This window comes from Rhipicephalus microplus, unplaced genomic scaffold, assembly GCF_043290135.1.
Source record: "Rhipicephalus microplus isolate Deutch F79 unplaced genomic scaffold, USDA_Rmic scaffold_94, whole genome shotgun sequence".
Classification (NCBI taxonomy): Eukaryota; Metazoa; Arthropoda; class Arachnida; order Ixodida; family Ixodidae; genus Rhipicephalus; species Rhipicephalus microplus.
This window is the reverse complement of record NW_027464666.1, coordinates 921,038-941,611: the sequence shown is the minus strand read 5'-3', so window position 1 is coordinate 941,611 and position 20,574 is coordinate 921,038. Positions and strand designations below refer to the sequence as shown.

Sequence of the window (20,574 nt, the reverse complement as noted above, 5' to 3'; positions counted from 1 at the left end):
CTCAGTCCCCTTCTCTGTCTCCCTCTCTCCCCTGCTTTCTGGAGCCCATGTGCACCATTCAAAAGTGGTACATAAGAAAAGAAAAATTATAGCATTGCAGGGCAAGGCTCTGGACGTTGTCCAAGCATTTTAAATTAGAAGATAATTTAAGAAAGGGGTGAAGAATTTTAGGCAACTTCCTGCATTACAGAGTTTGGAAGCTTTTTATACCACTGCACTTAGCAACATTTCTTTTTTAATTGTCACAGTTACGCTACTGGCACCGCACCCCTACAAATGGGTGGTGCACATTCGCTGTCTATGTTGTCACCGCACATTCTCCAGCAGACAAGGGCACACTACCCCTCCCGCATTAATGCTGTTCGTTTCAGTATACGTGCATAAATGGCTAGACTGACTTACCTTGTAATTGAAGAAGGCACTTCCAGATTTCGGCGGGCAGGTGATGGCGACGTGCTTCCCGTCAACAGCCCCCAAACAGTTTGGGAACTGCCAACGCCGGGTGAAGTCGCCAGCAATCTCGGCCCAGTCAGCCTTGGTTGGTACCTGGAATAAATTGGCAACCAGGAACAAACTTGTAGGCCGAACAGACCTATTTTTAGCTAAATATCTTTGTGAGGTGGAATGTGAAAAAATGACATTCACTTTTCTCTTGTGCATGCTCTTTGGGCATGGATCCACGGCATGGTGAACCAAATTTTGTACAAGGTGTAAGCTTCCAATCATGCTGAAGGCATGGTGTCACTTTTGTTGCCCAGTTGTACACGGTCAACGCAGTGCATTTTACCACCCCATTTTTTATTTCGACAACACAAAGGTGTGATTACTGCATTTTGAAAACCAGAGTAATCAAATAGACATAGTTCACCAGGCTTTCAAAGCCCATAGGGATATATTGTATTTGCTAATCACAATTGCCTTAGGCACTGTCAATAATAAATTTTTTTTTTATTTAAACAGAGTCTTCGAAGGAATTGTTTGTACTGCAGATATGAAGTGTACCATTTACAGAAACAAAATTTTATACAGGCTCTGACGTTACCCACCTTCATAAAGTGGTCCTTCAGACGAGCCCAAATGGCTCTACAGGTCACGTGAATGCTTCTCCGAGCAGTTTCAATGCCGACACGGTAGGCGAGGGCCACATTGCAGATGTCCAGCCCTGAAGCCAGGTAGCTGCAACACAGAAAAAGTAATTTCTCCTCCGATTCACAATACATGGCCAGCACAACTGCAACAAAAGTGTTTGATAACATGCAAACTCTGAACAGTATTGCCTCTTTAGGTAACAAGCAAATGGCAATATTGCTTTCTGACACGAAGGGGCATCTATATTAAAAAAGTTTGAAGACTTGGCCAATGTGAGAAAGCATGAATGATTGCAACGCCCATTTCGCCATTTCACAATGCAAAAGCCATTTGTATAAGCTGACGTATGCTTCTATGATCTGTTCACTGACATGTTTATGTTCTTGCATCAGCATCAGAAGGCAACCTGTACCAACCTCAAGGTTATTGCAAGCCTTTCGCCTGGCTCCAGGGGCTCTCGTATGAAGTGCTGCCGTGTCAAGTCCGCAGCAACAAAGCCCAGCAACTTGTCGAACAGCGCGGGTGACATGCGGTAAAACTTAAAAAAAAACTGCTGGTCGCCTTCCCGCATTCGACGCATCTGTAGGGAGAAATAAAGTGTACTGTTGAAGATGGACACAACCATTTTAGTTACTTGTACACCGGGTAAGCCAGCTCCAACGGGCTATGAAAAGGGTAGATAATTCAGCATGCATTTATAAGATGCACAGGTACCATCTTTAAGGGAGCTAGCTCATGTCGCAGCTACAAAATCTGGTGAATAAAATGGAGCATCTAGAGCACTCTGGAATTTTATTTTAATTTATACCAAGCGCATTAAACGTTTTCTTAGCGCGGCACACATTGTTTAACCTCTTTTGCGCAAAAAGGAACACGGTAGCTGCGGGTTACAAGGCGGCGGAATGCTTCGCTCGCGCAAACAAAGCGCCGACAACAGACGAGAAGCGAGCGCTTACAACGTGTGCACCCCACTGTTGGTCATGACGCTATACAGCTTTCAGAAAACACAAACAAAAATTCCCGTTGTGACTAACCAACTCAGCTAACCATGCCTACAATAATAGGGCTAAGCATAACTGCGAAATAGCAACACGATACTCACGGCTGTGTGGTACGGGCCTTCCTGTCTTCGCGCCAAGAAGACAGGCCGCACCCAGCAACGGTGCTCTCGTTGCCTTCGCTGCCGCCTTCTGACGATTGCCTTCGCTACTCGCGTAGCTAGCAGGAGCAGATGGCTGCGAGTCAGCGTTGCGACCATTTTCTCTCGATGAAGCAGGATAAACGGAAGCGGGCTTGAAAAGAGCGGTAAGCAAAACCAGAGGAGGCGATGTCGAAATACTGCGCTACCGAGTAAACAAAACCGCCGACTTGGCTCGGATGCTCGGCTCGGCTCGTGGCTAGGCTCGGCTGCTGTGTGTGTGTGTGTCAAGTCGTGTCGATAGTTCGCGTTGACAAGAAACAGTTTTTTCGGCGTCTCAAAACAAAAAAGAAATGCTTTTATGCGTTTTAGTAGCTATTTTGCGGCCTGTTAGTAGTGCGCATGTGTGTCTGTAGTCAGGCAGTTCTGGCCAGTGTGGTCTAGCGACATTGGGCTGCGCAAGTCGAGCGCGGGGCGGTGAGCGTTCGCGCGCCTCTCATGGGGTTGCTCGCCCTCCCCGTTCACAGGCGCCCCAAACGCATGAGCGCGCCAGCGCGTAGAATCTCGCGCGCGAACGCGTGCGTGGAGTCGTATCTCCCGCGTCGCATTCGCTTATGTGTCGCGTCGTTTCTTCCTCGTGATTGATCTTGGTGTTTCGGCGGCCCTCGGCGCGTGTGTTGGCTTTTGTGTTCTAATCTCGCCGTATTTGACGCTGCCTATTCCTTACACGTTAGGCTTCCCTCTCTCTCTCTCTCTCTCTCTCTCTCTTTATTTCTAGTTTTGAAGATCGTTTATTTCGCTCGTTCGTATGTCACTCGTTCTTACCGGTTGTTGCTTTTGTTGTTCGTGTAATTCTAGTTTTACCCGTTGTTTAGTTAAGAGGGCCATCTGATGTTGCTGGGCTCTCCATGCGCGCGTTTCTTCGGCTCGCCGTTCTAGTGGTTCTTGTTCCTACTTTCACTGTTAGATGAACGGTAATAAAGAATTCACGTAACTTGCACTATAGTGCAAACTGAGTCATTTTTTTTTTCTTTCTTCCCGCCCATTGGGAACCCACAGCAGCGCTCTGTGGCCCTTCTTGTTGTTATTTATTTCTCTATTTTTCTCACACTTTCTTTCTGGCTTTCCTTCTTTCACCCCTTCTCTGTTTTTCTTTCTACTTCTTTTTGTTTTTGCTTATTTTATTTTTTTTCTTTTTCTTCATTTGTTTCTTTTTCTATTTCATCAGTCACATCCTCTGCGATTGCATGAGATACGCACCAGAAAGGCAGTCTCTGAAGACGGCCTTAACCCCACAACGTGACTCAAACTTCAGATATTCTACAGATATTCTAGGCCCATGTCAAAGCAGCTCCAGGGCGTTACCTGCCACAAAAGTGCTACTTACGTTCTTGCGGCTCACAAGCCTGAACGGAAGATTGTAAATAGTGTAGTGTACATGTGTGACTGTATGTGCTATGTGTTTATCACTGTATGTATCATAGTCATTACCCGAGTGGCATGTCAAGTGGAAAGCCAGACAAACATCTCCAGCTCTCTATTAATATAATTCCCTCTATTTCTCTCTTCAGGCCGAATATTAGTCACGTTGGCATCGCGTAGCTTACACTGCCACGGTCATGTACTGGTGCGAAATAGAGCGGCGCCGTGAATGCGTATACAGGACATTTTGAATTTCCTCCCTCTTCACCGTGTCTCCTTACAAAAATGATCTCGTTCCCCGCCACTCACGATCGAAATTGCGCTTTTATCTCTCTCCCTTCGACAAGTAAAAGGGGAGGCGCTCGCAACTATACCTCGTGACTCGTGGTCCTTAAACGAGGTAGAAAACGAACGCTTCCGTTGCCTGCTTCCACACGTTCCTGGTCGTGTTCGTGATCACGGAATGGCCATCAGTGGGATAAGAGTCGATCGTATTTATTATTGTCCTCAAGGGCAACGTGACATGCCTTTGCCCGCCACTTTGGACAAAATATATATTTGAATATGATATACCGACTAGTGACCAGCTTTCCCGTCCAACTAAACACATGCAGTTGATTGCAGTCTTTGATCTTTCGGCTTCTTGTAACATGGGTGCAAAGATTTTACAACTTTATTTTCAACATCAGGCATCGCGAGCCTGCTGTCTTTCCAGGTCCCTTTAGAGATGTTTCCAACAAAAGTCTCGCTGACTTTGCTTCAATGCGAAACTGATTGTTCCAAGTTCTCGTATGGTTGATACATATCGCATGTGCATTTAGATGTTAACTTCTTGATGTACCCTTCTTGATTTAGAACCATAAGGTATGTAACTGCGCAAAAAACTGACGGAAACAAGAAGGAGAGAAAAAGGACAGACAAGCGCAGACTATCAACTGAAGCTTTATTGCAAGAACGAGGCAATATATATAATAGGCAGAATAAAAAGCAAGAGGGGGCAAAGGGGGAGGAGAAAAACCACACGAGGGACCAAATCACCAAACTTAGGCACATCAAGCATAGCACACCCGTCATACAAAACCAAGATAGCTTAACTCTTTATCATGTATGGCCACAGAGGGAACACTGACACAAGACACAGATTTCTTGTGAATATGCGCAGCCTCAATAAGTTCGCGCACTCTTTGGTTCTTATGCCGGAACAACACAGAAGTATCACCGAACAGCGGAGCGCAGCCGCATTTCTTACAGTGGGCTGCTAGATGAAGGCCGGAGTGGCCTTTCAAAGAATTAAAATGTTCTCGAAGTCTAACATTTAGACAGCGACCTGTTTGGCCCACGTACACACGACCGCATGACAAGGGTATGGAGTAGACAACACCGGTGATACAGGATACATAATTATGAATATGACTAACATTGCATGTGTGTTGCTGGACATTTCGCTGATTCGCGACTCGTCTATCTACTTTGGCACATAAAGTGGATAACTTGTTCCTGGCAGAAATAACCACTTGGACATCATATCTTGATGCAACCTTTTTCAGGCGGTGGGTAAAACCATGAATATAAGGAAGAACAGCAAATAATTTATGCTGCGCCTTCTCATCCAGGTCACAACCATTACCGGGACCTCTTTTATACTTCTTAATCAACTTCTCGCAGACCTTTACCAATAAGTCCCGTGGATAGCCTGCCTGTCTCAGTTTTTGCACCTGCCCAGAAAAACTGTTTTCGACTAAATGAGTGCAGGATTTCTTCAGTGCAGAGCTAAAACATGAGAGTGCAATGGCATTTTTAACCAGTTTCGTATGGCCGGATTTGTAGTTCAGCACAGGTTTTACGGACCTAGGGGCATAGCACCAACACACATGCGTGGGCGAGAACTGCAGCTGTAGATCCAAAAATTGGATACACTGGTCCTTTAGGTATTCCGAAGTAAACTTCAGGCCAAGACCACACTGCTCAAACCTCTTTAGAATACCTGCCGACATATCTTCAGTTCCCTTACGGAAAAACACAATGTAGTCATCGACATAACGAAAAACTCTGATTACAGAAGCCTGCAAGACCGGTTGGAGCGCCCGATCAACTCTACTTAGAAAAATATCACTTAGAACCGGTGCCACCCTAGACCCTATACAGACACCTTTCTTCTGCAGGTACACCTCACTTTGGAAAGAAATGAATAAAGACCCCAGGTAAAAGAACAAAAGTTCCGTGAAAGATTCAACTGACATACCACTTAAACCTATGAAGGCAGGTTCATCATTGTGATACGTAATGCATTCTTTCACTGCGGTCAAAAGGTGATTATGGGGTAGAGAATAAAAAAGGTCCTCTACGTCAATGCTCACAGCGTCACAATCAACGGGGTTGTCATCACGTAGGAACTGGACAATCGTTTCCGAGTTAGGTGCAATGTACGGGTCGTCTATATATAGAGACGTTAGGCATGTTTGCAAGAAACCAGACACACAATACTGCCACGTGTCGCGTTCCGTGATTATTGCGCGAAAAGGCATCCCAATCTTATGCGTTTTTGCAGTGTAAAATACTTCAAGCTGCAATTTATTCGCCTTTTTTACAGACTGCGCAAGTTTCTGCAAGTTCATATCGAGCAACAAGGCTACAGCTTGTTTCTTCCTTTCCGCTGGCTTGACTGACGTGGTCCGGAAATTCTTTTGCACAGCTTGTAATGCCTTCTCGCAATACATGCCTTCCGGCAAAACAACGAACTGACCTTCTTTGTCAGAAACAAGTAATCTAAGTTCATTGTTAGCTATAAAATCAACCATTCCTTTCCAGTTGAAAGTCGGCCCTATAGGCCTGCCTGGCGGCACACCCATAGCATCCATGCAGTCTCCAATACAACGTTGTTTTTCATACTCCGGTACATGGCGGGAAATATCGTGCAACAGACTGACCTTTTCAACATTCGACAGACGAGGCTCGAAAGCAAACTTGGGACCTAGCTCAAGAACCTGCCTGTGTTGGTCCGGAAGATGCACATTCCCCAACGTGACAACGTGTCCTTTTGAAGCAGAAGTCCTTTCACGAGGAGGCAATGTCGGGCGGACTAAATTCCAGAGCGCCTCAGTAGCAAGGTCGGCGGTAGCACACCAATGTCTGTGGAGTCGATTCCTGTAGAACTGGTGGGTCGGCGTACCACTCCTTACTCTACACCATACACTCAGGCAATCCTTGTAGTACCGGACCTGACGCCACCACTCCGAGCGCAAGATGCGGCAAAGCCGCCTCGAGTGGCCTGGGGACGGCTGCATCCACCCACACCAGGCTTGAAGCTCGGTAGGGCACGTGCCATGTCTGATGTGCCAAGAAGCCGTGCGAGCCTTCACAACACCGACGGCGATGAGCGAGGTCAGGACGGCCGGGTCATTAACAGGAAAATTAACACAAGGAAAAGAGCCCGATGTACAAGAAATGAACTTCAGAAGAATGGTAAGTTGGGCTAGTTGGTAATGATCCATAAGGTATGTAACTGCGCAAAAAACTGACGGAAACAAGAAGGAGAGAAAAAGGACAGACAAGCGCAGACTATCAACTGAAGCTTTATTGCAAGAACGAGGCAATATATATAATAGGCAGAATAAAAAGCAAGAGGGGGCAAAGGGGGAGGAGAAAAAACACACGAGGGACCAAATCACCAAACTTAGGCACATCAAGCATAGCACACCCGTCATACAAAACCAAGATAGCTTAACTCTTTATCATGTATGGCCACAGAGGGAACACTGACACAAGACACAGATTTCTTGTGAATATGCGCAGCCTCAATAAGTTCGCGCACTCTTTGGTTCTTATGCCGGAACAACACAGAAGTATCACCGAACAGCGGAGCGCAGCCGCATTTCTTACAGTGGGCTGCTAGATGAAGGCCGGAGTGGCCTTTCAAAGAATTAAAATGTTCTCGAAGTCTAACATTTAGACAGCGACCTGTTTGGCCCACGTACACACGACCGCATGACAAGGGTATGGAGTAGACAACACCGGTGATACAGGATACATAATTATGAATATGACTAACATTGCATGTGTGTTGCTGGACATTTCGCTGATTCGCGACTCGTCTATCTACTTTGGCACATAAAGTGGATAACTTGTTCCTGGCAGAAATAACCACTTGGACATCATATCTTGATGCAACCTTTTTCAGGCGGTGGGTAAAACCATGAATATAAGGAAGAACAGCAAATAATTTATGCTGCGCCTTCTCATCCAGGTCACAACCATTACCGGGACCTCTTTTATACTTCTTAATCAACTTCTCGCAGACCTTTACCAATAAGTCCCGTGGATAGCCTGCCTGTCTCAGTTTTTGCACCTGCCCAGAAAAACTGTTTTCGACTAAATGAGTGCAGGATTTCTTCAGTGCAGAGCTAAAACATGAGAGTGCAATGGCATTTTTAACCAGTTTCGTATGGCCGGATTTGTAGTTCAGCACAGGTTTTACGGACCTAGGGGCATAGCACCAACACACATGCGTGGGCGAGAACTGCAGCTGTAGATCCAAAAATTGGATACACTGGTCCTTTAGGTATTCCGAAGTAAACTTCAGGCCAAGACCACACTGCTCAAACCTCTTTAGAATACCTGCCGACATATCTTCAGTTCCCTTACGGAAAAACACAATGTAGTCATCGACATAACGAAAAACTCTGATTACAGAAGCCTGCAAGACCGGTTGGAGCGCCCGATCAACTCTACTTAGAAAAATATCACTTAGAACCGGTGCCACCCTAGACCCTATACAGACACCTTTCTTCTGCAGGTACACCTCACTTTGGAAAGAAATGAATAAAGACCCCAGGTAAAAGAACAAAAGTTCCGTGAAAGATTCAACTGACATACCACTTAAACCTATGAAGGCAGGTTCATCATTGTGATACGTAATGCATTCTTTCACTGCGGTCAAAAGGTGATTATGGGGTAGAGAATAAAAAAGGTCCTCTACGTCAATGCTCACAGCGTCACAATCAACGGGGTTGTCATCACGTAGGAACTGGACAATCGTTTCCGAGTTAGGTGCAATGTACGGGTCGTCTATATATAGAGACGTTAGGCATGTTTGCAAGAAACCAGACACACAATACTGCCACGTGTCGCGTTCCGTGATTATTGCGCGAAAAGGCATCCCAATCTTATGCGTTTTTGCAGTGTAAAATACTTCAAGCTGCAATTTATTCGCCTTTTTTACAGACTGCGCAAGTTTCTGCAAGTTCATATCGAGCAACAAGGCTACAGCTTGTTTCTTCCTTTCCGCTGGCTTGACTGACGTGGTCCGGAAATTCTTTTGCACAGCTTGTAATGCCTTCTCGCAATACATGCCTTCCGGCAAAACAACGAACTGACCTTCTTTGTCAGAAACAAGTAATCTAAGTTCATTGTTAGCTATAAAATCAACCATTCCTTTCCAGTTGAAAGTCGGCCCTATAGGCCTGCCTGGCGGCACACCCATAGCATCCATGCAGTCTCCAATACAACGTTGTTTTTCATACTCCGGTACATGGCGGGAAATATCGTGCAACAGACTGACCTTTTCAACATTCGACAGACGAGGCTCGAAAGCAAACTTGGGACCTAGCTCAAGAACCTGCCTGTGTTGGTCCGGAAGATGCACATTCCCCAACGTGACAACGTGTCCTTTTGAAGCAGAAGTCCTTTCACGAGGAGGCAATGTCGGGCGGACTAAATTCCAGAGCGCCTCAGTAGCAAGGTCGGCGGTAGCACACCAATGTCTGTGGAGTCGATTCCTGTAGAACTGGTGGGTCGGCGTACCACTCCTTACTCTACACCATACACTCAGGCAATCCTTGTAGTACCGGACCTGACGCCACCACTCCGAGCGCAAGATGCGGCAAAGCCGCCTCGAGTGGCCTGGGGACGGCTGCATCCACCCACACCAGGCTTGAAGCTCGGTAGGGCACGTGCCATGTCTGATGTGCCAAGAAGCCGTGCGAGCCTTCACAACACCGACGGCGATGAGCGAGGTCAGGACGGCCGGGTCATTAACAGGAAAATTAACACAAGGAAAAGAGCCCGATGTACAAGAAATGAACTTCAGAAGAATGGTAAGTTGGGCTAGTTGGTAATGATCCATAAGGTATGTAACTGCGCAAAAAACTGACGGAAACAAGAAGGAGAGAAAAAGGACAGACAAGCGCAGACTATCAACTGAAGCTTTATTGCAAGAACGAGGCAATATATATAATAGGCAGAATAAAAAGCAAGAGGGGGCAAAGGGGGAGGAGAAAAAACACACGAGGGACCAAATCACCAAACTTAGGCACATCAAGCATAGCACACCCGTCATACAAAACCAAGATAGCTTAACTCTTTATCATGTATGGCCACAGAGGGAACACTGACACAAGACACAGATTTCTTGTGAATATGCGCAGCCTCAATAAGTTCGCGCACTCTTTGGTTCTTATGCCGGAACAACACAGAAGTATCACCGAACAGCGGAGCGCAGCCGCATTTCTTACAGTGGGCTGCTAGATGAAGGCCGGAGTGGCCTTTCAAAGAATTAAAATGTTCTCGAAGTCTAACATTTAGACAGCGACCTGTTTGGCCCACGTACACACGACCGCATGACAAGGGTATGGAGTAGACAACACCGGTGATACAGGATACATAATTATGAATATGACTAACATTGCATGTGTGTTGCTGGACATTTCGCTGATGCACTCATTTAGTCGAAAACAGTTTTTCTGGGCAGGTGCAAAAACTGAGACAGGCAGGCTATCCACGGGACTTATTGGTAAAGGTCTGCGAGAAGTTGATTAAGAAGTATAAAAGAGGTCCCGGTAATGGTTGTGACCTGGATGAGAAGGCGCAGCATAAATTATTTGCTGTTCTTCCTTATATTCATGGTTTTACCCACCGCCTGAAAAAGGTTGCATCAAGATATGATGTCCAAGTGGTTATTTCTGCCAGGAACAAGTTATCCACTTTATGTGCCAAAGTAGATAGACGAGTCGCGAATCAGCGAAATGTCCAGCAACACACATGCAATGTTAGTCATATTCATAATTATGTATCCTGTATCACCGGTGTTGTCTACTCCATACCCTTGTCATGCGGTCGTGTGTACGTGGGCCAAACAGGTCGCTGTCTAAATGTTAGACTTCGAGAACATTTTAATTCTTTGAAAGGCCACTCCGGCCTTCATCTAGCAGCCCACTGTAAGAAATGCGGCTGCGCTCCGCTGTTCGGTGATACTTCTGTGTTGTTCCGGCATAAGAACCAAAGAGTGCGCGAACTTATTGAGGCTGCGCATATTCACAAGAAATCTGTGTCTTGTGTCAGTGTTCCCTCTGTGGCCATACATGATAAAGAGTTAAGCTATCTTGGTTTTGTATGACGGGTGTGCTATGCTTGATGTGCCTAAGTTTGGTGATTTGGTCCCTCGTGTGTTTTTTCTCCTCCCCCTTTGCCCCCTCTTGCTTTTTATTCTGCCTATTATATATATTGCCTCGTTCTTGCAATAAAGCTTCAGTTGATAGTCTGCGCTTGTCTGTCCTTTTTCTCTCCTTCTTGTTTCCGTCAGTTTTTTGCGCAGTTACATACCTTATGGATCATTACCAACTAGCCCAACTTACCATTCTTCTGAAGTTGATTTAGAATTTGTCGTCCCCACAATAAACTGCACGAAACTGGACTGACAACGTTAGCAAATAGTTTTTTTTCTTGTAATAATAATCGGAAAGGCATTGACGTTGCAGCACGCTTGATTTGGATATTGTGATCCAGCAAGTTTTTATACTGGTAGCAGTGCAGAAACACTACTATGCTCGAATTACAGACCTAAAAATGAAGGAAAGGGAGGGCACCCAACTGTGCAACGTACTCATGTATATATAGGTTTGGCTTTTTTTTCCCAGAAACGTCATCAGCATGAAAACCAAGCACTGGAAGCATTTATCTACCGCGACGGACAGAGGAAGCAATTTCTGCCTCTTCAAGTGAATGAGAACTGACAGAAAATTGTGCAAAGGAAACTATAGGAGATGTTATCGGGGGTGTTTGTAATTTAATTGTGAAGAAAAAATGTGGACCAGAAGATAATTTGCCATAGACAGTGACCGAGCCTGCGACCTTCGAATGTTCCACACTCGCCGCAATTTCGACTGGCGGCGCTGACTGACGCTATCACGTTCAACTGCAGATACATACCAATAAAGTGGACGGAGAGATAGCCGCTGTGGCCCCGCCGTAATGGTCTAGGGGCTAAGGTACTCGGCTGCTGACCCTCAGGTCAAGGGATCGAATCCCGGCTGTGACGGCTGCATTTCCGGTGAAGGAGAAAATACTGTAGGACCGTGTGCTGAGATTTGGACGCACGTTAAAGAACCCCAGGTGGTCGAAATCCCCAGAGCCCTCCACTACGGATTATCTTATAACTATACGGTGGTTTTGGAGCGTTAAACCTTGCATATCAATCAGATGCCGCTATGGTGGCTCAGTTTGTAGAGCGTCGGGCGCGTTATTCGAAGGTCGAGGGTTCGGTTCCTGCCCTCGGCGAGTTGTCTTTTCGTTCACTTTTCTTTCTTCACATTTACATTGCATTTTCTTCTTGTAACAACCCTTATGCTTTTCTTGGCATGACTGTCTCTTAGTTGTCATTATTATTATCTCCGACAGAAAAAAAAAAAAAGACGAGCTCCTAAATTGACCCTTCTTTCCTTCAATCATGTGAATAATGCCACACCAGCCAGCCCAACAGTGTGCCCTCTTTTCATCCCCATATCTATTTTGTCTAGTTTTGCCACTCTCTTTATATTTTTTTTAAGGGAAAGTCTCTTTCGTGCTGTTTTCCCACTTTGCACTGCACAGCACTAGTGAGGAAAAGGGCGCAAAGATCCCGCAACCACGAAGATAAAAAGTAAAAAAAAAAGAGAAAGAGAGGGCGAAAATTAGGGGGTGGTAGGAGGGGGGATCCTCTGTAGTCTCGCAAAGGACGTTCGAAGCGAGCGTCAATGAATCGACCGCTCGAAGCCGCCGGACGTGGTGTTTTCTCTAACGGCCCAGAGCAGGCCGCTAGGAGGTCAGCGGATACGTCCCCGCCCTATGGAGACCACCTTGCCCGGTTGTCTTTTTTCTTCATTTTACCATCTTTCTCTCTGTGTGTGTTACTGAACAAGGACAAGCCGGCAAGCGCAGTGCGTCGAGTCCATACCACTCTGGCGAGCGGCTGCCAAATTTCTTTAGAGGGCCCAGTGTGCAGTCTCCTTTGTTATGTTCTTCGAAAGTCCAAATCTGCACGAACATCGGCAGTGTGTGCTCAGTTTTCGGAAGTGCTTGGTCGATTTCGATGCGCCTCTTTCTTGTTATCGATGTGACTTTTGTTTTTCTAAGTGAGAGGAAGCTGCTAAAATTTTTCTCGAAAATAAAGAGAGGAGAGGATTTGTCGACTTCCACTCAATGCGTTCACATAGGACAAAGATCTCTACTTCTTTGTTTCTTTTCTTTTAGATACCATATCTAACCTGCGCGCTTAGGCAGTGGAAAAGAAATAGGTGGTTAAACCTTATTGCGTCATTCTTTCTAATTTCGTGGTTCCGTGGCGAACCAGGTATGTGGTGCTATCTTCCTTCGATTATGTGGACGGTCCTTCAGTTTCTTTCTTTTCAGTCGCTGTTAAAATGGTTACGGAGTGAGTGAGTGAGTGAGTGAGTGAGTGAGTGAGTGAGTGAGTGAGTGAGTGTGTGTGTGTGTGTGTGTGTGTGTGTGTGTGTGTGTGTGTGTGTGTGTGTGTGTGTGTGTGTGTGTGTGTGTGTGTGTGTGTGTGTGTGTGTGTGTGTGTGTGTGTGTGTGAATGAATACAAGATGTCCGCCTGCGATGAATTTCTCTCAACGTTTTCTGTTTCTTTTTATTTATTAAGAGCATCCTGAATGCTGCGCCTGATCATTTGTTATGTAGATAGTAGAGAGTGTCACGAATATCCGCCTAGGCTATCACATGGGTAGGGTAGTGTTCTATTTCGGTCGTATTATCAGTCACAATAGAGGGCGCTCACTCATCATCAACGGCTTTCACTGCTGCGCGAAGCAGCCGTACAGTTATGCACAAGGGTGTGCGTTTAGTTTACCGTAGTCGTGTAACTCGTTCTCGTATATTCACTATGAACTGTATTCGTTATCTGCCTTGCCAGCCGGAATCATGCCTTCGTATTGAGCTCTTTCAGAGAACAATTATTGCTGTATTTTGGAGTGGTAGTTTCCTCATATTTCGATGTGTTATTCAGCAACGTAAAAAAAAACATGTGTCTCACCGCGCTGAAAATGTGGAGCACTCCGGGTTCGTTTTAGCCTGACCCCAAGTACCCCCACGACCTATGGTGTTCACAGAGCATAGTTCCCAACAAATCTCCTAATTATTGCGAAAAGGGGTTTGTGGTTGACACGCATTGATGAGATTCGTGGTTGACTGAAGGAACAAATATATCACTCATAAAATAGACCATCGGACCCTGAGTGTTCTTCAGTACCAGATACGTGTAATGAAACTAATTGTATTGCTGTTTTTGTTCCTCTCTCTCTCTCTTTTTGTGCCGCCACAAGGTGCGAGTAAATGAAGTAAAAATTGCTATAAAAGTGGAGGCCCAGCGAAAACGAAGCCGCGTACATGCAAGCTGGTTAGCTTAGTGATTCGTCTTAATGAGCTGGTAATAAACAGAGTTTTTCTGCCATACGATTGGAAGACTATTCATTTCCGCCATAACTCGACATCCCCACACTGCATTGAACCAAAATCTTCAATGTATGCTGTGTTTGGCGCCATCTGCAGGCGAGAAAACGAGCTACTGAATGGCATTTTTGTGTGTTTCGGTGTTCAGACGAGCAAGGTATGCAGTATTCACGAATCGAGCAGTGTTTTCAGGCTGGCGGGTACAGATGATGCCACATCTGTAGAACTCGCAAGCCTTTCTTGAAAGCACTTTTCCCAATTCGTGTTTCGTCAAATCGTGCAGTAACGGCGAATACTGCAGCTACAAGGGTGATGCGTTGTGTTTTCTGTCATTGCCCCCAGGTGATGTTTCGCTTCGCAATCCGCCGCAACTTCGTTCACGGGCATGCGCGGGTTGCGCAATGAACTTTCTCAATATGAAGAAAAAACCCTGGTATTGAGTTAGTCTCACTGGCGGTCATATCGCCGTGGTGTTAGCCCGAGTCACCGATTCCTCGAGAGCACATAACAAGAGCAGCAGCAAATACAACGTCGTGTCAGTTTACGTCTATCACCTGCTTGGCGTTGAACGTGATGGTACCGTACATTCTCGGAACGTTTCGTGGCGTAACACTAGAGGAATGTAACGTCCCCTAACTTAGCATCCTTCGTACGTCTTGAATCCTTCATCGGTCGACTGTAAGAGGCTTATCACTTCATTCGAGTGCGTTTGAGCGCGCGAAAGGCCGGTCTCCGTCTCTTTGATAAAGAAAAAAATTATTTAAAAAAATAAATAAAAAGCAGATATCAAAGAGGATTTGCACGGTAGCTTGCTTCAGCTGCCACAGGCCTCTTGTGTACCTATACTCCGTATCAAATGATCCGTACTGCGAGAGGTTCGGTCGTTAACCCGAGGAGACACTGCACATAGCGTTTGTCAAACACCACATCACAGGAGGAGCCTTACGATTCTATAGTTACAAGATGCAGCACTCATGAAACGGGAGCAGTCTAGCGAGAAGCTATGTTTCGCGAACCTGTTTTTGCAAAAGTACGTGCGTTCCCGTCAGTAAAAAAAAAAAACTGCGCTCTTTGTTGGGCGCACTTCTCTTTTGACAAGATGCTCCGGCGACGGTCGTTTGTGCACAATACACGTGTGTGTCCCTTTTCACTGCCAACTCTCCCAATGCTCACCCCACCTGTCTCCGTAGTCGTCTAAGTAAGGCTTATGCTCATATCTTTGCGTTGTCTTTATTTTGCTCTGCATGATCTCATATATATAGGCGAGCTAAAGCTACGCTCTTTGATGCAACCGTTGCAGCCCCGAGTCGGCGTCCTCTTTCAATCTAGCATCCCTGAAAAGATTGTTTGTCTGCGTCGGCTGTTTGTGCCAGCAAATGCAAAACCGGCGGTAACAATACCCTCCACCCAACTGCGGCGTACAGCACAATGTCGCGGCGTCGTATTGCGTCTCCTTCTGTTCGGTACCTTCGCGTTGTAACGCCGATTTCGGTGTCACTCAAAGCTCGCCCGCTGCACGCATTTGAGTTGCGCTAATATTATACCGTTTTCCAATTATTCCTACAGTATCTCGTTTCTTGTCTTTAGTTTTATGGATTTATTTCGGCCTTACGCATTCTCTGTTTTCGAGGCGGATGCACAGGAGACCAAAACATTCCTAAATGCACGTGGAATTCTTTTAGTTCTGCTTAGCATGCATTCTTGCAAGCTTTTTCTCTTTTTTGTTTTTGTATACGTAGAACTTTTAACTTTCAGACACTCTGTATAATGCTCAGTTCATTCGCTGCGCCCTCTCTGATCTCGCATATATTGTGCTCCTTTTTTTCGCTTTATTTTTTCCCGTTTCGCTATTCTGGCTATTCACCTTAGATACACATTGAAGTCACCACTTGGGTTTAATGTTAAATATGGGTTCTCTCTGCCTACGCTTTTTTTTTGTCGACGTTAGGATTAATGGGCATTTTTGTAGCACCGTTAGTCTGACAAAAAAAATGTGCAAGCTTACATCTGTTATAGCTAAGCTGCTTTTAATGTTTTAATACTTCTTTTCTCTCAAACAACACGTACAATTACCGCCGTCTGAGTGGTTTTCACTCAGTTTCTTGTTGTCGTATGTACTTCACGCCTTCGTAGTTTCAATTCCCGTGTTTGCTTTTTTTCATGCTTTTCTTTGGAAGTTCGAAGTTGGACCGCATTATTTACGGAGCGCTCTTGCTAACGTGCCTGAGCTGCATTTTTTAAATAACATATTGCAGCGTAGTGTTCTTGTTGCTACTTGTTTGCCACCGGGAAGACGACACGAACACACGGCAGTTCCCCAGTCATTCTCATAATTTGATTTATTTGGCTTGAGTTTTCCTAACTAGACGCTCTACACGCTTGCCAATTGCACAACTCTCTAACAAATCTAAGCAGCACTTGCTGCAACCTGCTCTCTTGGCGTTCCCGGCACGAATCCCCTTCGGGTCCCTTCGGAAGCTTCCCGACACTGCAACAGAGACAAACCAGAAAGGACCGATTCCCCGTTGAACGAACCCAATCGGGTGACGTGGATTCAAACACGGACACCCAACTGCGGGTGGTCTTCTTTGAGTTCAAACTCTGTGGCAGCCGTCCGCCAAAAGAATAATGATCTGAACTATAACCTAAAGACGTGAAGTAAACTGCCGCGACATCCGTTAGCCTTCCACCGTGTAGTTTACCCCGTATACTCTAAGGCGTATAGTGGATGAAGAACTGCCTGGGTTCCCGAATTGGAAGAAAACATCTCGCCGAAAGAAAGACGACGCTGTTACGCAACAAAGTCGGCGAAGATTTCAAAAACACCGCCGCAAACCCAGCTTCTGGTCAATGCCGCAACAGGGAAAGGGCCAACATTACGAGAAAAAAAAGCTCATCAACGTTTACGCGAAGATACGTAATGAATCTTTACTCTTTTTCTTAAACTTCTTAAACTATATTTTAAACCGTTGCGGCAGCCTATAGTGGAGTTTTTATGATGCAAAGTTTCTGGGCCACTGGTTTGGTGTAAGCTGTGGCGGTTGCACTTTGTTGAGGTCTCGAAATGCAGAACCGCTCGAGTAACGTATATGATTCTCGCTCGTAATAAGTACAATACTGTCACTCTGCATCCAAAGCACACCGTTACGATGTGCCCATTAACTAGCTTGCTGTTCTCGCATTTGAGACGGGATCATTTATTTGTGTTTTTCAACACTACGTAGCCGAAAACGCCGTGTTCGCTGTCTTTGCGTTGGTGTAACCTTTACAGCGCAGATGTTTTTTGGGCTGGTAATGAGATGCGTAACGCAACGCTCAGGAGTGCCAGGGTTTCGGCAAAGAAAGCGAGGACCTCGCGCTTTCCTCAAGTTATATGCACGTGGCGTTTGCGCATTGCGGTGAGGCATGGGTGAGGCTCGTTGCCACCTAGCAACGCGAGAACTTCGCGATTCCTTTGTGCAATCTTTTGGCTTTCATGTTTGAACCGTGAGCACCGATTCTCCCATGTCCTCGTGGAACATGCTAATATGAGAAGGTGGTGTGCGTGAGTGTATTCTCGTGCGTGCGCTAGCCAAGAAGGATGCATAAGTAAAAAAAAAGAAACTTTGATATCCGTGACAATGCTAATTCAGCACAACATGACGGCGATCATTATGAATTCCAGCATTCATCGCGAGCGAATGCTGGTAATGAAAAGGGAATCTGCATGCCTCGAGATATGCATCGTGCCGAACATTGATATCACATGAAAGGTAAGCGTGTAGTGCCGCATGATTTCGCCGCACACTGGTGCCTCTTCAAAAGAAAACCAGTGGACGGGTATTAGCTCGACTTTTGTGCATTGGGTAATAGAGACTTATGATGCTGTTTCTCAGAAAGCTCGCGAGACAAAAGTTTCTTTTTTTTCTGGTTATGTAATACACATATCACAAGCGAAATTCGAGGAACGTCCAATATTATCGTGTCGGTATGTATCGTACGACTGCGCCTTGTCATCTTCGATTTCCGTCGTTATAATGTGTTTCACGGTGATTATTACTTCTTTACTCATTCTTGAGTTCACATTCATCTTTTCAATTCAGCCTGGTTAAGCTTGCCGCCCTTGTTAGGGGGCGTACCTAACCAAACAGTCATTGATTACCTAGGTTCAAGATTGCAAGGGCTAAGAAAAGATATTAGCAAGGTCGCTTTTGTTCCCGAAGCGCTGTTCTCCAGTTATCTGACCGTCAGTCGTGGGCGTTTCGCAAAGAGTGCCTTCTAGTACATGAAAAAACACATTTATATTACTTTTCCAGTGAGTTTCATTCAACACGGACGATAACCTTTGTTATTGTATTGTCACGTTTCTCCGGCGCGATATTCCATTACTGCGCAACCTGTACATTTGTCGACGAGAGCTTCGACGGGAGCTGCTTGAAAACTTATTGGAATAGCTTCTGGTTCGCATTCGCTGTCTGAAAGGCACATCGCGCGGTGCAGTGTAGAAGAAAGCTTATGCCTAGAGGCAACCAGTGAAAACCCCAATGATTCGGCCAACCCGACGGTCGGTCCGGCTAATGCAGGTTATGAAGACATAGCGCTTGTTTAGTCATTCTCGTCTTTGTTGTATGAATGTATATACCACATACCCGAATTCGCCCCCTTTGAAAGAACATAGGTCTCGTATCTCTAATTATTACTTCTCATAGTCTGAATGCAACTACTTTGTGTGTGGCCTTATTTGTTATGGTGCCGTCAGCTATGGCCGTGGATATTTACGGTGTGGTAGATTATTACACACCGTACCTAATCAGAATGAAAAAGTAGGAGCTGCTCAGATTTTCAGGCTTTCGAAAAAAGAAAAAGAAAAGTTGTGAACGCCAATATTCGACAAATATTCACGTATATATGTACTAACATAGACATCCATACTTTGACATCCATAGACATCCGTACTGATGTGTTGTTATTTGCCACTTATTCCTCATCCACGCGTCCATGGCTGGTCAAAGAACAAACGAAACATAGTGGACATGAAATAAACGGGCCCGAGCGCAAAGACCGTCGCGTCAACCCCGACTCCGACTTCTGCTGACAAGGGTAACCTTCGAGACGTTTCAGCAGCTCACTGTCTTCGTGGGTCATATTTATTCATAACGCAGCCGGTACCAGTAGACGCAAGAATAATGAGCTCCGTGACGGCTCGCCGCTTATCGTTGATTTATTCATGCGTCTTGCTACACTGGGCACTCTCCCGATCAGGGTGGACGAGTCCACTGCGAGGCGCCGCGCATATAACTTGTCAGAACTTCGGCGCCCTTATAAAGAAGCAAATGTTCTGGTTTGTCGGTCTGGCTAAAGCTTCGTTGACGGGCTGGTTAAAGGTCCAAGCACTTAACTAGGGTCTCAAGTAAACCACACAGACATGTTTCTCGATGTTCAATAGTTTCACGCCTGTTCGAAGCGGGCTGCATTTGAACCGTTCGCGTGAATACTTAAAAGGGTTTCCAGTTCCGTTTCTGCATATTTGCATATTCACCTGGCACTGGCTGGAAGCACGAGTCAGCTACTAAAGACAAAAGATGTGAACTCAAAACAAACGAAACTGCAGGTCAAGGGATCGATACGCAGATTCGTTCACGTTTGCGTTAAAGTTCAGTAAATCTACGCATGGAATGCGTGATTGTACTTTTTGCCTGTGTTGCTTAGGTCAAACACACAGTACACCTAAAGTTTCTGAAATATAGTCATTAAAGAAGATTGCGAGACACATCGGCAGGGCCTGTGTATAAACATTCCACAACAAATTATATAGCAGTGCCTCTGTGCGTTTTTTTTTTCGTGCTTTCTTATAGCTTGTTGTCCAAACACACATTTGTACGAGGCATTAGGAAACGTGGTCTAATGAACATGACTCTGCTAATCTTCTCCATCATGTATTTCAAACGTATGTAGCTACACGTGGTCGCAGCTATTCTAAATATGCATGAAATAGAGAGGTAGTTATTGAAAGTCCCTTATTGAAAAGTGCCGTGTCTAGTCGGCGTATATTGTGCAGCATGTCTGTGAGGAGACTGTAATGTATAGAAATAAATATCTGTATGCTGATGCCGCCGATATATTAATTGAAAATTAGAAAAAAAAAGTGTGGTCTGATGATACTGCCGATATTAGTACCCAAGACAACCAAAAGAGGCAGGTAGTGTCAGTATATCGTGATGGGTTATGC

General features: G+C 45.5%; 2 protein-coding genes across 2 annotated transcripts in view; one reads left to right on the top strand and one right to left on the bottom strand.

Annotated features, from left to right (window-relative positions):
- LOC119162107 (calmodulin-binding transcription activator 2-like) overlaps nucleotides 1–20,574 on the top strand; it is a 321,823-nt gene that overhangs the window by 60,388 nt on the left and 240,861 nt on the right. The gene's annotated exons all lie outside the window — the stretch shown is intronic.
- Nucleotides 81–1,714, bottom strand: LOC142790299 (uncharacterized). Its single transcript, XM_075885241.1, has 3 exons — nucleotides 1,506–1,714; nucleotides 1,047–1,176; nucleotides 81–546 (listed from the first exon to the last, which is right to left on the bottom strand). The coding sequence occupies exons 1-3, from the start codon at nucleotides 1,712–1,714 to the stop codon at nucleotides 307–309; spliced, it is 579 nt and encodes a 192-aa protein (XP_075741356.1). The 3' UTR covers nucleotides 81–306.